General features: G+C 34.4%; 1 protein-coding gene across 18 annotated transcripts in view; it reads right to left on the reverse strand.

The window, feature by feature from the left end:
- DMD (dystrophin) overlaps positions 1 to 21940 on the reverse strand; it is a 1148985-nt gene that overhangs the window by 353503 nt on the left and 773542 nt on the right. For all 18 annotated transcript variants that reach the window (XM_077781657.2, XM_021553010.4, XM_021553014.4 and 15 more), the window contains 2 exons: positions 21139 to 21288; positions 8308 to 8472 (listed from right to left, as the gene is read on the reverse strand). In XM_077781657.2, the coding sequence (XP_077637783.2) occupies positions 8308 to 8472; positions 21139 to 21288 (315 nt within the window). The remainder of the gene's footprint in view (positions 1 to 8307; positions 8473 to 21138; positions 21289 to 21940) is intronic.

Raw genomic sequence — 21940 nt, forward strand, 5'->3', positions numbered from 1 at the left:
AAGGCTGGGTAAATATCTGTATTTTAATTTCCTTATACGATGTTTCATGTGTACTTTTTCCATTTGCTGCCAGTGACCAAAGGAAAAAAAAAAAAAGAAAAAAAAGAAGAAAAATTAAAAAGCGAGAGAAAAAAAAAAAGCTTCTGTTTTATGTACACTTTGACCCAAATTAGTTAATGTACCTTTTACACTAATTTAAGATTATTTCTACCATCAAAAAGTATTGATTTTAAGAATATAATAGACAACTAAGAAGGTGAAATGACATTTAAAATATAGAATATATAGAATATAGAATTCATCCTTTGTTTTCTGGACTACACTAGTCAAACCTAAAATTAAAATACATTAATCTTTGGCAAGATTAGAGTATGTTCCAGAACTCTTTTAAACACTAAAAAATTACTGTTCAATTTATCTTACAGCATTTTTTTCCTTTCAAAATTTTGTATTTGAAGTAGGAATTCACAAAATAAAATCTCACTGCCTCAGAAACTTAGAATGTTTTAGAGGGAAAAAAATTTGAAAATATTATCAAATGAAGATTGCTATCAGTAATAACTATCAGTAATAAAAGCTATCAGAGGTACTAGATACTTCTTTTCTAGGTTAACTAAGGTGTTTCTGGACTGCACAACTGCAGAGCATAAGAAAACAAGTTTTATTATGTTAATTGAGCAAGGCTGAAGAAATCTGTGAATTTAAATTTTTCAGATTACTTTGACTATTTGACTATAAAAAGTACTGACCCTTAGATTTCAAACACTAACTAACAAAGTAAATAATCCACAGTAACAGCTAAAATTTATGAGCAACTAAAACCATAAAAGCGTTAGCCTATTTTTAAGCTTTTCTTAGCTTACAAACATACTTGCCATTCTTTACATTCTTTTTTGGGTTTCTAAAATTGTTTTTGACTAATAGTGTCTTGTTGACTACATCACAACACAATAAAACATCTTTACTATATACATAATACAAAGAAGTTGGATTTTTTTTGGCTGTAACAAAGCTTTTAACTCCCATTTAAAGTATTAACTCCCATTTAAAGCCTTAGCACACCACAAATGTTACATGGACTACATTTAAAAAGTGCAACCTGACTGTAACAGATTGCAAAATGTTAATTTTATCTTAGTCACAGTTGGAGTAGGTTGTAATAAGAAAGCTTTTACTTCTGGTGTGTCTTATCCAGTTATTTTGATTTTTATATACTTAAGAAAACCCTATTATTCTCACTCTGTTCTTTGAAATACAGTATGAATTTAACCATGCTTTGAAGCTTTCTAGGGTTCTTCCTGTAAGCAAGACATCTGGGAATCTCTAATCAAAACTCTCAGTGACTTGGAGTACTCTCATACGCAGAATTGGGATTGACCAGGACTATCAAGAAATAAATATTTAGAGGAAAAGAAAACCGGGATAAATCAAGAAAAAAAAGTTGCTTAGATTTTCTTATGCTGTCAACTAGAGCAGCATTACTTCCAAGATTCCCCTTTTTTTTTCTTGCAACTGAAGTAAACAAATCTCAACAGAGCAGTCAGTAGGATGATATAAAGGTCAGTATTTGCACAACTTCCTTGAGCCATAACTTTGGAGCTCCACAGATTGTTGATGCCGTAGGCAAAGCTGTTTCAAAGTGTAAAGTATAGGTCTATATCCACATGTTCAGAATAACGTATCCCTAAAAGGTTTAAGTATATTAAATCTGAATGACTGGATCAGAATAAAGAGATTTCAAAGTGCTCATGTATGTCCTTAAATGTCCCGTTAAGGAGACAATGAAGAAGCGACTATGACTTCCATTATAGCAATATTTTCCACCTACTTAGACTGATTATCTGACTTAGCCAAAAAAGCTTGTGATTAAAGATAACCATATTATTTTCAGGACCAAAAAAAAAATAATTGTTTGACCACTACAATAATTGTTTTTTGAACTCATACTAATTAGATATTCCATATTTGCTTTCTTGTCTGAATTAGAACACTACTGATGGTGAACAAATAAGTTTTGTGAAAGAAATTAATTACTGTTTATTAATACAGTATTGGACCTTTCTCTAGTTTGGCAAACAAAGCAGTGACAGAGAAATAGAGTTAAATAAACTCAGCTGAGGAAAAATGTGCAGGTTTTTAACTCAACCATTGAAGTAATTTACCAGGAGATGTGGATGACTATTCATATGTGGAAATTAGAAACCAGTCTTGGCTGGTTTGGTTTTATCTGGGATTTTTAAATTATTATTTTTGAGAGAGGTGTGTTGCAGTTCAAGCAGAAAATAAGCCAGAAAATGGAAAGGATGACTTTATAAAGCAGGTCTGACTGGATGACCAGAGTAGTATCTTCTGAACTTACACTGAACCAACTACACCAATTCTGTGCAGAGATGACAAATTGCTGACTGTTCAAAGCTAGCTGCAGGATTGCCATACCGCATGCAAAAGTTGTAATTGTTTCTGTATAAATGTTTCATAGAATATTTTAACAGCCCAGCAACATTTGTGGGCTTTAGGGGCTCTTTTTAATATTAATATTCTTCACAAAAAAAAGAATACCTGGCAAAATATTGGTCAGGGAAGGGGGATACCATTCTATTAGTTCATGGATGGCCATGTTTCAGTAATTGATACACAGCTTTCTCTGCTGTTAAATCTACTATCTCCTGCTGTTAGATGGCTATCCCACACATTTCTAGCCCAAAATACCAAAGAAGTATCCAGGGAAATGTATATAAAAATACTATGAAATTGCCACAGACTTGAAAGAAGCAAGGTGATCCTTTTAGAGCCCAAGAAGCAAGGAAAAATTGGAGATAGTGCTGCTAGGGTCAGGAACCAGGCAGATCTGAAAATGCTAAATAAAACTTCCTCATGTCAAAATTCCTTCACTGACAGACTGTATTTAATGTCACCCATGTTATCCTGCAGGGCCTTAGCTTTGCACTGAGGGGATATGGTTGCATTAAGAGTTGAAAAGCAGCCATCACTTCCTAGGACTCAGGTTTACTTATATGAATAAAGATTGAGGCAATACAACCAGCAAAACCATGGTATTTGAATGTGCAGGAGTTAGAAAATGCACATCTTTAGCTGCGGATTTTTTATTGAGAGAGGAAGAAAAATCAAGTTGATCAACATGGATTGAAAGCAGGACCAGGAAAATCAAGGCATTACATAGTCAATAGTATTGAGAGAAGTTACTGATAGAAGAAAAAAAAAGTACCAGCATGTAAACAACAATCAGATAGTAAGAGCTGAACTTCAGCATGTAATTTGTGAAAGGTTCTCCTGCCATGGCTGCATCCACTGACTGTGGCTGCAACACCCACAGCTTAGACACCAATGTTGGCAGAAGCTGTATTGTAAACAGAACTGTTCTGTTAAGTACTCCAATCTTTTACCATGCTATAATGTAAACAACTGTTGTACTATTTCCTTGGCACCATTTTGTAAAATTGGAAATTCATGATGATACCATCTAAGCTGGTGAAGTATGAATACTAAATCATGCAAAATAGCTATCAGAATGAGGGTAAACCCAGGTCAAAGAACAAACTTAGACAGAGTCATACTGTCAAGCTTGGGAAACCAGAGTTGTAAAAGGCACAATATGAAATAAATCCTACATGCAGGAGAAGCTGGTACACTGCAAACTTGGAAGTGTTCCAGTGCTCTCAAGTAGCAGAGGAGTCAAGACTTCTTATATATGTAGATTTCATGCTTTCTCCATGCATATGAGTATTTCACAGGTGTAGGCTACATATTATGCTATTATTGGAAATGATCACGTCAATGTGGTAAAAAATATTCAACACAAAGAACCAAGATCTATCCTAATTCTTTACATCTGTAGCCTGCAAACATGCATTTCAATGTTGATTTATTTGGATAGTTTCTTAAATTAAAAAAATATATATTTGACAGTTTATAGAAGAAAAACTGTAAATAAGGATGAAAATAATAAGTGAAGGCTTTCTGGATCCTGAGAATGAAGAATCCTTTCTCTACTATTACTCAATACATACATTTCTTATGTATTGAGAAATGAGTGTGATTTTTGACACCAAATTTGCTAAAATTTGTCATGCTTAACTGAGGATGAGGGTCCTAATTGTGGCCAAGAAAATTACAGAGACAAATCATAATGGCATAAAATAAAATATTAGGGTTTATTGAGCCATACTGTAATTCTTTGAACTAAGTGTAGATTTATGATAGCAGAATGAGCTGAAAGGAAAAAAAAAAATCAGCAGGAAATGTATTTTATAGCAAATACTGTTGCAAAATACATTATGCTTTCTGGGACTGAATATCTAAAAAAAAAACCATTTCTACAATTTAAAAATGTTCACATTTTTCTTAACATATTTTGCTGCTTTTTAAACTGACATTTGTACATACTTTAGAAGCTAACATGTTGCCCAAAACCTCAAATGACAGAAAGTTCCAGGGACTGTAGGACTATGAAATCACCTGGTATATACCTTGGTCACCACAAGGTCTTACTCCACATGGGTGGCCAAGGAGCATGCTGGACTTGTCAAATCTCCTTATGTCTGCATCTTCTATTCTGTTTTCTAATTGCATCACTGTGAAGGAGGAAAGAGCCCATCCCTCTATGTATGTTTTCATATGTTTTAGGATTCCAGTGTAGGAAACACCAGGTATTAAGCATCTGGAACCACGAACTGTTTAGCCAGTGATGACCAATTAACCAATTCCTTTAACCAACTCCTTAGGTTGCAAAAGTCTTTCAATAGTGAAAAGTTTTAAATGAACTTGGGGCCCCCACCATCGAATGCCCATGGTGAAGGAAAACCAACAGGACAGTGTTGGATCCATGGGTGGTGCCTATCTTCTGCCTAACCTGTGTCTCTCTTTTCCTCTCTCTCTCTCTCTCTCTCTCTCTCCCCTCTCTCTTTTCTATTTCATTCTATCTCTCTACCTCACATTTTACAGTTAAAATCTGTATTTTTTGACTTCAGCATATGATCATGTTTGCACCTCCATTTGGGTAGACACATCTCTCAATAATTGGATCTTAACAACTCTTATGTTCATATAATTTTCATCTTTCCCTGATTTTGCATGTGGTGACAGAAGTAATGAACTAAAAAGGGAGAGGGCATATGCTCAAGTTATTCAGCATAACTACCCACACCATTAAATTGTGAGCTGTGCTTTCAACATGGGACAAACTTCAAGGTCTGAGGCAATGACCAGACGTGGTTGGGGATCAGCACCAGCCACAGATGCAGCAACAGGCACTTTGGATGCAATCAGGTTTTTGGGGGAGTGGGAGTGCTGCTGAAAGGATGCAAGCTGTGCTACACCAGTTAACCTCTAGGCCAAGAAATGGTCCTGGGCACTTCATAATTACTAATAGAGATGTAGATTTAAGAGCTGTAGTACCTGTAGCCAAGCCCAGTTATGTATTGTGTCTTCAAAGTCTCATTTTGTCAAGTTTTCTGTAACAACATGTAATAATTTTACCTTTGGTTGCACCTTTTTTACTCTCATATAATTACTTTTGTGCCACCATTAAAGGTTAACACTGCTGGAGATTTTATTTAATTATTCTTCTAAGTTAATCTAAGGGACTTCTCATCTCTTTCAAATAGCTGATTTTTGCAGGTGGAAAAAAGTTACGAACTTTTAAACTGGTATTAATTCAGAGAAATTGAAAGTTGTCAATGCAAGTTGTGAAATTCCCAGATATTGTCCTTTATATATTTATCATGCATGTATTATGTAGATCAATAACATTTAAAAGGTTAAATCAGAATATCAGATAAAGACCTGCATTTATTATATCCCTTGATTTGTGGAAGAAAATACAATGATAGTTTTCAGATTGTAACTGCATGTCAGAAGCAATGGTTGCTATGGTTTTGAGAGAAAAAATCACTGTATTCTGGAAAATCCATTCAAATATTGATAATTGGTATTTTAGATGCATTTTAATTTTTTGTATCAGTCTTAAATTTCAGCTACCACAAATTTCTATAATTGAAATTTGCTAAATATAAGTAAACATGAAAGAAACTTGCTTTTAAAAAGGTATATTAGTTCAACAAAATATTGCTGGCAAGCTAAATATATCTCAGCAATATATTTGAAATAAACACATATCCACTTCCTCTTTCTCTTCTACCTATCCAACTCCATATGTTCTTATAATTTATTTCAACCTGCTTCTGAGGTCAGAAGATTTCTAACATTCAGTACTTTGTTGCTTTTAGAAATCAATAACCATACAATAGTTAAAGTTTATACCTACTCATGTTAATTTTAGAACACTTTTTCTGCAAAAACAGATTAGAAAACAAAAGAGTCAGGAGAGGACTTAATGGCTGGAGAGAATAGGCTGCTTTCTTCAATTATATCTACTCATTCTTAACTCAACCCGTTATTAATGGTCTTTGCTAAATCTTAAGAAAAGGTTCTGAGGATCTGCCTTCAGAGATAATCTGCTTTGAGATAATTAATAAATTGTCTTAAATGTAAACGTTTCTCTCTGTTAAAAGAAACCTACAGTCTGGATAAACCTAATTCAACATCTTAAAGAACTAAAATCTATGTCTTTTAAAAGCAATCCACATAGACAACATGCAGGTAAGAAGCAAATACACTTTATATGATTACAGTCCTTATAATAGTAGTAGTCCTTATAATACTTAAAGCCCTTATAATCATAGCTAGGTTACCTACAACCAAAACTGGTCAACCTTTACAGGAAAGTGATATAAATTTATCTGTGAAAGAAATATGGTGGAGTCTTTCACAGAGAGAAAGGGTATTTCAGTTTCTTTGGAGCTCTTCATTGTCCCCCCACCTCTCAAGGCATACATGACTTCCTCCTTCCATTTCAGGACTACAGATTTTTAATTTTTTTTTAATTTTCATGTTTTTCCTGTTCTTGCAACCAGTTTTCAGAAATATTCTAGTCACATCACCACAAGATGGAAGACCTGAGCAGAACATTTCACTCACAATACGTATGGAAAACAATAGTCCTATAAATTGTAGAAATTTACCCCTCTTTCCATTTTATATAAAATTCAATGGTGGAAGCATTCTAGAAATACAGGAACAAAATAGAAAAAATATTTTAATCACCTAAAATTTTTTGTTAAACTACAGGAGATAAGGAGTTAGTTTTCTTGAAACCAAAATTCCATCAGTCATTCAGTACATATAATGACATTTGCAAAAAGCTACACTAATTTTATCCTTTAGAAAGGGAATGAATGCTACTGCTGAACTCATTCTGTCAATTATAGGACTGCAACAGGACTTGAGAGTCAGTGTTTTATATAACGCCATTGTATGGCTTAAAAAGTGTCTGGACATTAAAGCAGTTCCTCAGCAGAAACTAAGTTAAAGTAAACTTAATAAACATGCTCTGCAAAACCATATGTCTTCAGGAGCAGGTATTATTTCATTTCTTGGAAGACAAGAACATTTTTAATATTTACATTATTTTTTATTTTCTGCTAAAAATTGCACCATCAAATTGATACAAAACAAAACTCAGTGTCTTCTGTTTAATTTTCACCTATGTGAACAAGATGGTGAGCTACTATAAATTATAACCTGAGAGATTTTGATTATCTATTGTACTTTAAATATTTCCTCAGTTTATTTGAACACCATGTATGCATAGATAAAAATCAAGGCCAAAGATCTAAGTCTATACCCAGCAGGCCAGTTGATTCTGGACAGTATTTTTCAGCATGAATTCCTCTAGCCTCAGTCAACCCATACACAGAGATCTTTTTTCTACTTAAATATATATCAAAGATCAGATTACAATTTTTTTTTCACAGTTATAATCTCCTTTATTGATTCTGGAGTGTTATCTGTGCAGTTAAATACCTTTCCTTGCAATATCAGAATTGCATTATTATCCTAAATGTTCTGATTTTCATATAGTCATAATAGCTTTAATGAAATAGCTTTAATGGTTCAACACTGATATCATGAATTTTAGTTCACTTTATATTAAAATGTGATGCATTGGCTTTTGGGGCTATTTTTTCATGTATATAATATGGCAAAAATAATAGGTTGTACTTATATATCATCTTGGAATCATTAGTTCTAATCAGCCCTCTCACTAGAAACCATTCAGCAGAAAAGAATAAACGGTTTCCTTAATTCATAGAGCTTTGAACTTCTGGGAACTATTGCTGACTTCTGCCTCAAAGTTACAGCATTAATAAACACGATACAGCTGATGCTGCAACTGAATTTTTGACCACTAAGTACCCCAATGCTTTTGTGAAATGGAGGAAAATTTACCTTAATATCAAAGGCTCCTGGCTGACCCACTTTGTTGTAAAGCTCTAGCTGGTTCTTGACAGGTGTTATCCACAGTATCACTTGATTTAGTTGTTGATCAAGTTCAACAAAATCCTGAAGCAGAATCTCTATTTCCTTTTGTTTTTCTGGAAGATCTTTGGACACCTGAAAAAATACCGGAAGCCATTTTTGTAGTGAAAAAAAAAACACAAACAAACTACAAAATAATTGAATGCTACACATATATACATTTATATAAAATGTTAAAATAAATATTTTATATACTTGAAGAAGGGAAAGAGAGAGTAGATCCAACAACCAAATTACTATGGCTGGTATCTTGCAATTCAGTTGAAACACAGTCTGTCCTAAAAAAACCCAGTAAAAAAAAACAAAACACACATACAAAACCTAAAATGAAATTAAAAAAAAAAAAATCAAACCTTACCATCAGGCTTTTCAGTATTTTTAGTAAAAAAGAAATGTTGTCTCTATATAGTAATTGTTTTAAAGCTCAATTTTTAATCAGGAAAATATTGAAAACATTAAATTGATCACTGTAATTATAGCTAACCTTTCTTGACATCTTAAATGTAGATATTTATAAGCATGTGTTTTCTTATAAGGTGTCTTGAGTTGCCAATTGGATCCACAGATGCACTCAGTGAAGACAAATAAGGAAGAAATGTATCATCAATTCAGATCAGGCAACTTAGTTCTCCAATTTACATTCAAAGCAGTCAGAGTTTTAACTAAGCACATTCTTCTATGCCAACAATATTAGAAATTAAGAATCAGTGAATGTCACAGTTCAAATCCATCTCTGAAGCACTTGGAGTAAATGTAGGAACAGGCTGGCAATAAATAAGCCAACACAAAGCTCCATGCTGTCCTTCTCAGACTGTTTTCTACAGCTAGAGAGGTGAGGTGTCACAACTCTACACCATGGGCAACACTGCAAACATACACTAGGGGAGAAACCATCTGTACTTTCCTAAACAAAAAACAATAAAAAAAAAAAAAACCCAAACAAAAAACCCAAACAAAATGAAAAAACAAACCAAAAAAAAAAACCAAAAAACAAAACAAAACAAAAAAAAAACACAAAAAAAACCAAACAGCAAATATAGGGCATGGGCAGTGGTCCATCAGTTAAATCAGCCAAGAAATATGGTTAGTTTTCCATATAATAAAAAGTAAGGTTTCCTAATGTTCATTTTTAAGTATATTTTTTTTACCAAAATGACCCTTTTAAAAGTGGCAAAACATGACATTTCTGAGACACACAGTATGAAATACATCCCCTGTAAATTAAGCAGCTTTAATGGTAGCACTACTATCATATTGCCTAGCTACAGAAGTATAGTCTCTGTACTTCTAATCCCTGAAATTTTTCAGAAGACAATAAATGCAAATTCAGTCATGTGAGCAATGAGTGATACTATAAACAAACCACCAGGTGCTGGGAGAATGCAAGGAACACAACTGTCTCATGGCATATAGGGTTTTTTAAAAATTTGGTGTGAGAATATTGATTTGTAGGTACTAAAATAATTCCTCTACATAATCCCTTCATGTGATTTTTTTAGACTGTATGCAAGGGGTATTTGTAATTCAAGAAGTTGATTTGCCATATATTACATTGTTTCCATTGTTCATTATAGACACCTTTTAACATCCTATATAATAAAGACTGATCCATGAAGCAAATTACTTTTACTATCTTCCTAATATTTTAAAATATAAATTAAAAATCTGTTTTTCCAGAATGGCTCTAGAAAAAAAGGAAAACAGTTAAAAATGCATTCATTTCCCTTATGTGTTAACTCAAAATTTATGCAGACCTTGGCCTAATTTCATACAAGATTGGTTTCATCTTTCTTACAACTTTTGAATGTTAATCTTTAATGTTTACTAGCTTTAATATTAATGTAAATAAGTTCCACAGAAATACAATTGAAAGCAAATAGGTAGTCATTGGCAGATAAAAATCCAAGCTGACTTCTGAATATCTGAAATTTAAAGTAATGTGCTTCCAAACAACATTAATCAAGTATTTTGGGTGTAATACAGGAGAGAGAAAGAAAAATTTGCAGAGGATTTAGGGAGAGAAAGAGAAAGGGGGAAATTAGCAATTATATATTAAGGCATAGTTCACCCAGAACAGCAGAAGATGAATGATTAAGTTTTGGTGATAAGCTTCAGGCACTGTTTTCAAAATATTTATTTATCCCACCTATGATGAGAGGCAAACTTAATTTAAATAAATGCAGCCTCTTCTTACAAATTGTCTCCTGCTCTAAAATTAGAGCACAAATATAGGATTATAATATTTTTAAGATAAAGATAAAGAAATCTATGTAAATATGATCTGTTGATTATATGTGGTAGTGTAATCTAATTTCACCAGAGAGATAAAAAAGAACAACAGCAAATAAATGAAAAACTTTCACCAAATCAGGTTAGGGCTAAAGGTAAGCATTTAACAAGGCAATTCCTTGTAAAATCCATGTGTCACATGCCATTATGTGAGAATCAGAGCCTTAGATTCTGGTTATCAGGGATTTCATTTGCCAGCCCATTGTGGTTTGTTTGTTTTTTTTTTGTAAACTCTGGCATAAAGCCATCAAATTGGCTAATCAAATTAGACCCTGATGAGTTTAAGGTAATTACAAGTCTGCCTATCAAGCCAAGGTACTGTTGCAGACCGTCTCCTGGGGGACAGCTTGTTTCCTGAGCTAATTCTGCATCTCACCAGAAGCATAAATTGGAAAACCTCCACGGAGTAATGGGCATGGACATGATGACTGGCTGTTCAGATTTATGGCCTTTCTGTGGCAGAGGAGTACATGTGGAGATGGGGCCCTCCAGAATCTTCCCTGCTGTTTTACTCACAGTCCTTCCAGCTTGCTCTTCACAACTCCAGGAGATGCACCCCTGAGGTGGGATTCCAATGCTGGTGGGAGCTACAGCAGTCCCACAGCTGCTGTTTCTGGGCTTTCTGAATGAGTTGGTAGAAGTTCTTGGATGCCTCCAGGGAGGAATGAGCAGCAGCTATTGTCCCACTTCAATACTCTCTTTTACATGTTTTGCTTTGGGCCCCATCCTCCTTTTATTCACTTGTCTTGGGGTAACTATCCAGTGTTTACTTACTTTCATTCCCTTTGGTACCTTATGTCTTTCCCTCCTGTCTAAGGAAGACTGTGAAGTTTTATCAGATGATGGCTGAATTCTTGTCTAAAAGTAACAACCAATAGGAACAGTGGCCATAAGGCAACACCAGCAGCAAAGTGAAAACAGGGCAAACATGAAATGCTTTCCCCAGGGTCTGATGAAGCAGTGCTACAGACTGGCAAGGAAGACACGGTGCAAATATAAACATGAATTGAATAAAAGTAACTTCAGTTGGAACATCGTTCTAAAAATCTGGGTTATCTCTTTCAGTGCAAATTAAACATTTTCAACTTTGCCTTTATTTCACAATAGATCAACACTGACAATACACCTTGGTTTGCAACCAAAGATGCAAAATGAATTTGCAAGTGGAAACACCAAAAGTATGGATTATACTTTCAATGAAAACAAATCTGAATTCAACATCAAAGCAATGTTACGTGTCAAAACATTAATCTCAAAGCATGTGATACATCTAAAATTTTGTACTTTAGTTCAAGTGCTAATTAAGTAAGATTAATTGGAAGCTTAGTGACAGAATAATGCAAAAGATTTAAGCTCTAAATGGTGAAACAGCAGAAGTGCTTAATTTTACCAACTGACACTGGTCTTCACAATATCAAATTTTATTCTAACCTGAAACTATCAGACCATTTTCCACATGTTAAATTTTACTTATTCTAAATTTTGCTCTTTTCATTAAAACACATACAAAAAAAAATCCACAAAAAAACCGCCGGCACAAAAAAGGTAACATCTCTTAAAACACAAGAATATCTGAAATTTGAATAATTGCATACTTTCAAAACTTAGGTGTTCATCAAAGTATTTTAATTTCTTCTCCTTATGAATTTTAAAATTACTTTTATTGCTTGCTTCTCTTCCATTTAACCTGATGTCTTGCATAATTTTCCCCCACAAGTCACCTAAACAACACAGTACTATATTGATTCTATCCCTACCCCAATCTGATTACTTTGGTGCAAAACCTTACCTATGCTCATCTTGGCAACATGAAATATTTCCCTTGCTCCAATTTTCCACTGCTATTTCTCACTTGAGCTTTAGATAGTTATTTTTTCAGTCTACACACAGTTGTGTGCACGCACTGTGGGAAGAATTAGACCTCTGAAGATGGAAAGGAATATCAGTTCTTATGATAACAGGTACAAACGGAGGAAGGATTTTTACAAAGTATGTCACTTGATGAAAAATCACACCCTGTTTGCCCATTCTGTTTAATTCTTATGAATTTCCAGAAGGCAGATTGAATTAAAGCAATATCAATTAAAATGATGGTTGTGGAGTTACAGCTCAATCTTTTAACTCAAGAACAATGCTCAAAATGAAAAAGTTGAAATTAATTAGGGAGAGACAGTAAGTAAGAAATATCAAATATTGGGGAATAATTTTGCAGAATTCAGAAATGCTATTGCAAATTAATTAACATGATTTATATTACTAGTAAGACTTCATTATAAATAAAAGTAAGGAAAGCTACTGAAATTACTTGTACATATTATATTTCAAGTGACTGATGCCTGATTTCAAACATCATTTCTCTCTCACAAATCAATCTCTTCCCCTGTTTACCTGAAATGACCAAAGAGAAAACAATGCAATTATTATCCAGATATTTGAGAATATAGATGAGGACATGCATCTCTCCAACATGTAATTTTCCAAAAAAGAATATGAAGAATTTTTTTTGTGGTAGGTGGAGAGCAAAGAAATCCCAAATTCCAATATTTTAACAGCAATGAAAATATGTCAGTTTCTTCCTCCAATACAATAGTACCCCTTTTTCTTGCTATCTGCCTCACCAAACTCTGAGAGGTCAGCACTTATAAATGGGCTTTATTTTGAGGAATCAGAGTGTAGATTAAAATTTAGCTATCCTGATATGCATAACAAGATAAGCTGCAATAAACATGAGCAAAATTATGTTGTGGGATATCTGTGAAGACTTTCAAAAATGTTATTTTTGTATGGCCCCCTTGGGAGGGTCACTTAGATATACAAAGGACTTCATGAAAATAGGCTCCAAATATAGAATACCTGATAGTGACAGATTTAAAAAAATCAGAATTACTAGCATAGAGAAAAATAAAGTATTCTGTATGAAGAATAGAGGAAGCCTTCTGTATTAATTTCTTTGCTTACTAAATGTAAATCAAGCAGCACCTTCTTCTTGCATTTTGAAAACATGGAAATATTAGGAAAAGAAGCAACAGTGACTGATTATACTGCAATCAGCCCAGAGCATAATTGGACTGAAAGCAGGTTTGATATCATCCAAGGGAGGACCTGGATAATAAAGAAATAACTGAAGTCATAACAACTATTTAATGCAAGCTTCAATCCAGAGTTATTGATAAATCATAACTTACAATTCCATAGCACTTGTAAGATGATTACATGAAACAGAAATTCTTACAGCCACTGTTCAGAAAGTTTGATCTGCTCAAAATCACCATGCCTAGAGCATGTACTAAAGAATGATTTAAAATGTAAGAAGGAAAAGTTGATTTATATGCATCATTTCTTCATGAAAAACAATCAGGGTACAAAAGAGTTTCATATAAGTTCAGTTTAGGATGCCATTTAGTTAATTAACTGAGCCATTTTCATTAGCAGACTCAATATTGACTTTAAAACAAATTCTAAGTAATTCCTTTAAACTCATGAATATTTATGAGCCATAGTGTCTCTGAAAAAGTTGGAGTAAAGATTCTATTATTAGAGGAAGATTAAAGCAGGCTACTAAAAATATGTATAGAAGATTTTATTTCCTAAATATAGAAGAGTTTTATTTGCTTTTTATCTACCATTTCATGTTGCCTTGCAAGGTTCCCAGGACCTGACCTTGGCAGGTATTTATTTGGTCTTGTTTTTTCAAAAACTTCTCAATGAAATATTTGTAATATTTTCTACTTTCATTTTTATTAAAAAATCTTTTTTTCCCCCATGAATGCAGAAATCTAAAGCAGCTCAAAAAAACAATGCCCCAAACAATTTTCTGCTTCATCTGGATGTCTAGATTCTTAAAAAGCAACCAAACATATTCCCCCACCCCAAAGACTTGCTTTGTTTTTCCTCCATGGTAATATGATCATGTATATCAGTCTTCTGAATATCAATATTTATATATGAAATACTTGTAACTAATTGTCATTCCTCCTGCTCTCCACTCTCAGCAATTCTCCTTTGTCAAGGACATTTTTGTGCACAAGTCCCTTCACCTTAAATCTCTGCTAAAAAATCTACTCCAGGAATATCTTTTATCTTTTTTTCTTAGTCAGTTCCTGAAATCGAAAAGCAGTCACAAAGGCCTTAGAGTTTAGGTCTCTCAGTAATTCTTAATGAAGAATATTATCCTGACAGGAAAATTATTTTAAAATAAATGTAATACCCTCTAAATATCCTTTCCATGGTTTAAAGCTGAAAGTACCATATATATCCCTCAGGCTGCACGCAGTTCTGTGACAGACTGCAGTGGTTAAAGACTTAAACTTAGGATTTTGCCCATTATGGCAAAATTGTATAAAGAAACTGCCACTACTAAAGCCCACTCCCCACATTAATGTGCTTCCTGATGGGAACTGGACTGTGAGCTAAGCCCCCTGATGGGATCCTGAGGTAAGATAAAGGTGATACTATTGTCCAATTATCTCAGGTCTAGGGAGAAGTAAACAAGGTTGGAGGGAGAAGAATATATCCACAAAGAAAGCCAAACTCAGCAGCTGTGCTCAGAATCAGCTCTGGATGGGTTTGTGGTGGAGGACAAGAGTTTTTGGGTGTGTGACATGACTCCAATCTTCTCTTACACAAACTGGCTCAGTTGTAAGAGAAGCGGGATCCCAGGAAGGCCACATACATGGGATGTTTATGTGAGAGGCAGCTGAGGAGGTGTCATAAACCATCAAAGACCCCAAAGTGTCCCCCATATTGATTCCTGAGGCCTTGCACCAGAGGACTGCACGTGAGGCAAAGTGATGCAACAGATCCAGAGTCTCTTGCAAGAGACCGTGTCAAACTTCTTCCCTGGGGGAGGTACCTGAGCATTCCTACCTGGCCTGAACATATATGAATCCATTGAACTCTGTGTTTTGTGGGACCCTCACCACTGAGAAAACCAGAAGAAAAGGATCAAGGACACCATCAGGATTCATGAGGAAGTTGTGACTGCAGTGAGGTCTCCCCTCAGTCTCCTCCAGGCTGAACAGACCAAGGCACCTCAGCTGCTCCTCACATGGCTTCCCCTCAAGGCCCTTCTCCATCCTCACTGTCCTCCTTTGGATGTTCTCTAACAGCTCAATGTTTTTTTTTTGTATCATGGCACCCAGAACTGCCCCAGCACTGAGGTGAGGCCGCCCCAGGGCAGAGCAGAGCCGGACAATCCCCTCCTTGCCCAGCTGGCCATGCTGTCCCTGATGCCCCCAGGACAGGGATGTCCCTCCTGGCTCACACCCAGCTTTCCATCAACCAGGAGCCCAGGTCCCTTTCCCTGGCACTGCTTTCCAGCACCCCATTCTTCAGTCGGTCTGTACATCCAGGGTTGAGGAAAAGTTTAACTTTATTTTAGACTATTGAATTTGTGGGAATTTTAATTACATAAGTATGTTACTATACAGACAGGTCTATATAATTAAAGTATAATCGTTACCTTGTAAACAGCAGAGAGTAAAACATTGATTTTAAGCCTCTCTGGTATTTCTTAATAGAGATGGATGAAAAACCTGACAGACAATGGCAGTGTCTGTCTTGGAACTGAAGATTTAAAAAGCCCAAGCTGTTGCAATTGACTGGTGTGCAGTAGTATCTGAGCATTGTTCATTACAAGTGAAATCTCTCTCAGATACACAAAACTTTGTGGTAAAAAAATGTGTAAGGATTTGCCTGAAGTTGCTTGTTTGATATCTAGTAATTCTGCATCAATATTAACTAACTTTAACTCATATGTCAGCACATATGTATTGAAAATTAGTACTTCTTACATTCAAAGTTTTGGCATAACTTCTTAAATATACTATTAATATAGTCTGTATTTGTATGGCAAACAATAATAAGGAATTTTAAGATGGCTGGTAAGATAATATGATATATATTTTATATATACACACATACACGTATTTAATCATGCTTTTATGGCTTCAATGGCTAATACAGACTTTTTACCCCTACATGACTTGACCGTATTTCATAAATATTTTTCTTTGTTTAGCTTTTAAAATTTAATTAATATTATCTGCTAGAAATACACAAATTTAAAAAAAAAAATTAAGCCTATATACACTTTTTCTTAGAACTTGTGACATTGCCATGCTTGTCCAGTGAACATTTATATCAAATTTTTAGCTATACATGAGGCCATTTTTGAGTATGGCTGATGATAACATGAATGTGGACTACACTTAATCAGCTATCTATGACAAACTGTCAAAGGAAATTTAGCATAACAAAGTACTTTATTATACTTAATGGAATCCGGTCACTCATTAAATGAAAGTAAATTCAGGAAAATGTCAACCTTGTGATCCCCAAAATACCAGTTATACTATTCTTATTTCACATTGAAAAAACAGAAATCAAACTGTAACATTCATTTTCCAACATATTTTCCCCTCCATACCACAAATAACAACAGCAGCAATTGCAGTAGTTCCTGCTGTGAGCTCGAATTAAGTTGCATTGACATGCTGGAAATTTTATGTCATTGTAGGTAATCTATGAATAATTTCTACACAAGGCAACTTATAATACATGAACTATAACCTTGTTATGACTTTGTGTTTCTGCACTTTTGGGCCCATCTGTTTTTCTCTACACTTGATCAACCAAGCTAAGACAACCTACGCCTGTTCTGGTGGTACAGAAAATGTTCACAAATTATAGCCATGTCACTCCACTCTAATTTTTATCTTGTCCACATAGCACAACAAATTGATTTGGTGTGGCAATAAACAGTGAAATAGTCTCTTCAGTGTCTAGTAATTAGAACTAATACTAGTAGACAAATTAAAAGGCAGCAAAACAAAATGTCTCCATCAAGCACTTATAATAACCTTCATAATACATACAGTAGATGTTGTGAAGACTAAGGTGGATAAATGAGGAGGATGCTGATTTTGGCATCCAGCTTACTTTCAGATAATTTAGCTCATCGCTCTTGGCTGACACCAGACTAAGAATAATATTTAAGAGTAATCAACTTCTTCCAGCAAACCTCTGATTCCATGGTTCACTGGTCTCAGACCTAATCTATCAATCCATTTACTGCACAGTAAAAGGTAAGAAACCCATTACAGATCTGTTACATGCCATGGCAGGTGGTATATGACAAGAACTGAATTCATCACAAACTCCAGTGATGAGTACCCTTTTGTGTGCTTTGAAGCACTAGGTGGTTACCTTACTTGGCTATCACAGCAGAAGATACTTTAAGCCTTGAAAATAAATGAAAAATTCTTGATGTGAAAGCATAAAAATTGTCATAAACCATTTCATTTTTCATAATATTAAGACTTCAGAAAGATAGTGTTATTTTCATTTTTACAAGAAATACTGGCTTTGGAGAGGGCACAATAAATAAAACCAGCATAGAATTTAAAATCATGCCTTTCAAATGTGAGCTTTAATCTTCATTCTCTGCTAAAACTATACTGTATTAGGTAACAGCCTATTAGAGTCACTATTTAATAAAGTTGTATAGAGAAATGTGGTGTTAAATTATTAGTATCCAAAGGAAGAAAAACTCTGCATATTTACTTTCAAGGTCATCAGCATGTAATATAAACACTCAAAAGCAAAGACAATTCTGAAGTAAAAGCTAAAAAGATACTTTTATGTGACTGCAATTCCCTTCATACTGAATTTCTAGGCTATTTCTATTGCTGTAGGGCAACAATTTCTGTGACTGTAAAGAAGGTTTGAACATGACTTATTTCAAATATGTCACCTTGAAGGTTAAGACTCACAGGTGTTGTCCCCTATTTCCCTGTTTGGCAGATCAAGGGAAAACAAAAATTTGTGATAACTTTAGGAGATGGCTATATTCTCAGCTGGTGTAAATTTTTCCAACTTCTCTGAAGTAAGCAGAATTACTCTAGTGTAAACCTGATAAAGACCAATCTAACATTATTTATGTAACTGTCATGTATGTTTCATATCTTGAAAATAGTATCATCTTGCAAAATGAGGTAATCATAAATAGTAGATTGTCACATGTTAATTTCTAGCAGAGATGCCAGAAAACAAAACCTACAATTTGAAAGAAAAGATTTTGAAAGATTTGAAAGATCAAAACCATTGACTACAGGATCATACTCAGGTGACCTAAGAAGTTTGCCTGATATAAAATGCCCATCCTGTGAGCTTTGGCTCAGAGTAAATATCTGTGGGTTTTTTCCAGTGCTTGCATATCCATATCTACAGCTGAACAAAGAGAACATAAAGTTCCTCTGTCAGGCTCGCAGAGCTTCTTTCCATGACTTCCAGTTTTAATTCAGATCCTAGTCTTTCAGGACAGAAAGCAAAACAAATAACTGAGGTTTCCTACACAATTCATGAATAACAGCAAAAAATATGTAAATGAAAAAAAAATTATTTTTCCCGTCAGTATCATAGGGAAAATCTTACTGAACCCCAAGATAAGCGTCTAATTTTTTGTTTTGTTTTCTACATCTGTCAAGATCACAGAGAAAACATAAAACCTGAGAAAGAGAGCACCTTCAGAGAAGACGTATTTGAGTATTTGAGATTTGAGTATTGTAATTTTCAAATTCAATTTCTGTTTTTAAAAAAATGAAATGGACAAAAACCCAGAAGAAAACCAAACCACTGCATTTTGCAGATTATATCTTTACAGAGACCAGGGGACAATGAGAACTCAGTTTTATGCATCTCCATGGGTAGATAACAAATAAAAATTATGTGGTTATGTAATGATCTCAAATGGAAGATTACTTTCCTTGGTTTATACTCTTTTAGTAATAAATTAAAATTTTCAGGTAAGAAATTACAAGAATAATTATCTTGCCAAACAGATCTAGAAGACATAGAATTATAAAAATTCAGTAAGTGGTAATGACTCACTAAACAGTAGTTTTTGTCTCATATATTTCACCCAAACCTAAGTACTTTCAAAAACATTCATGATTGCTCTGACTGTGATAGGAGACCTGAAACAGTTTTGCATCAGCCAACAGAAAATGAAAATTCCAAATTTTTAGGTATATGACTAATAAATAAAATGCTACATTCAGTGACACATTGCAGATTTTCTTAAAATATATGTATGTGATCTGACTAAAACTTAATTAGTTTTTCCTGAAAACTAATGCTCTCTTTTTAAAATCACAGCTTAGGTATTAACACAGTCCCAAATTCAGCTATGTACATACTTCCTTCAGCCACTAGATAACATTGTTTTGATCTTGAAGTGTTCCGAATTCTTCTATATACATTGATTTCAGAAGCCCATTTATAGAGAAAAAGATACTTCTGTCCAACCACTGAAATAATGATTTATGTGTCCAACCTGGAGTTTATAAATGTGATCAATATTTATTATCTACTTTTGCCTGAGTCATTAGCTAATATTCTGAACTTTGCCAGACTGCTCCTGTTAGGAAGAAACTAGTAAGAGTACCACATCAAGTTCCTTTTTATTTCTCAGACATGTGCTTGAAATTCAACTGTATTCATGGAAATGGTAGCAGAAAACTCAGGATGTATTATTCTTGACTAGAAACTCTACCATGTCTTTTCAGTAAGGTTCTCAGAAGATTATTTTCTCACTTTTTCCCCCCACATAGAACAAAACAGAGTGAATTATTCCTTTTTCCCCCATCATCCTGGTAACTTTAACAAACAGATACCACAGGTTAATGTCCCTGACTGACTTTGCAATCAGTCTCGATAGAAATCCTTCAATTGATTCTATCTTGATTGTTTCCAAGAAGGCTAATCCATACCTTGGGTGGTGGTCCTCTGGACAAGGCTTTCTATCATTTCTACCATGAAAATACTCAAATTATCTAGCTCTCTTTACCAGATTTGATGCCCATTTTCACCACTTTTCAATACAAAACCATGCCATTTCCACAACAAAACAGAACAAAGTCCTTCATTATGTTTTTCTATCAGTATGGAGATCCCAGAAAGCGAAATATTTGGTACTTTGCTACACTAAAAACAGAAATGAATTCTCAAGGCTAGGAGAAGTGTGGTGGAAGATGAAACAGTAGTTGCAGTGTTCACTTTGGGATTGGGAACAGGAGAGATTGGGGAAGTATTTCCATAAAGAAAATCAAACATTTGCCTCTCACACACCTGAGTCACAAAGCCTGGAATATTTGCTGTACCAGCAAAAACAATAGGCTACAAAAATGATGCTGTGCATTTCACCCTGAAGTAGAACTGTAATTCTGAGAGTATATTTGAGTGCAACATCATCACTCCAGTCACTAATGGTCTTGGTTTGCTATCACTGTTTCTCACAGCAGTGTATTGTACCCATTTTTCTTCCTCAGGTTCATTATGCACACAAATGTCTCTTCATACAGAGGAAAATTATCCATACCAGAAAATATATAATGCAAATATTCACTGCAGATTAAAATTTTATATCACAGTTATATCAGTTATATGTCTAACCTTTAACAAACGATGGTTAGCCTCCTTCAGTGTACTCTCAAGCTTATGTTTTTTGTCTGGGTTCAGTGATGCACTTCCAAGTGCTATTCCTCCAGTTTCATTTAATCGTTTCAGTATTCCCTTGTGGGGCGGCAGCTCTCCAACTCTTAACTGGAACAGACAAATACAGCAGTTAAGATGAACTGTGGTAGGATTTTCAGCTCTCTTATCTTGACCCTTATTGATTTGTGTATCAGCCAAAGGAATAAACTCAATTCAAGACAAAATAACTGTTGCTTTCAGAACTTAGAAGGCTAAAAAAACCCAAAAGAGACTGTATTGGTCAATCAAGTCTAAGGAGAGTTCTACATGACATAATGCAGGGTTTCTCAGGATATGAATTACTATAACATTATAAATTCCAGACCTGTATACTCAATGCTTCATGTATATAAATTTTAATAATCTTGTAATATGGTATGGAGCAAACCCTTTGGAGAAATGTTTTAGTATATTCCAGGCTGTGAACAGCCACCCAGATGATATGTGGTGAAAAGCTCTCCACTCCAGTTGAATGCCTTAATTAAGAATGTTCATGTACATTCCCCCACCAAAAAAAAAGAATTAAACAAAAAAAAAAAAAAAAAATAAAAAGAGGAAAGCCAAAAGGCAAAGCAAGGCATCATCAAAATATACCAGTTCTCAAACACATATGTTGTTATTGAAAACTTATATTGTCAAAGTAACTTAATTTATCAAGTAAGGTTAATGTTGCTTCAAGGATTTAATTGTTCTGGGGTTTTTCCTTGTTTGCTCTTGATTG

This window comes from Lonchura striata, chromosome 1, assembly GCF_050655825.1.
Source record: "Lonchura striata isolate lonStrDom1 chromosome 1, ASM5065582v1, whole genome shotgun sequence".
NCBI classification, from domain to species: Eukaryota; Metazoa; Chordata; class Aves; order Passeriformes; family Estrildidae; genus Lonchura; species Lonchura striata.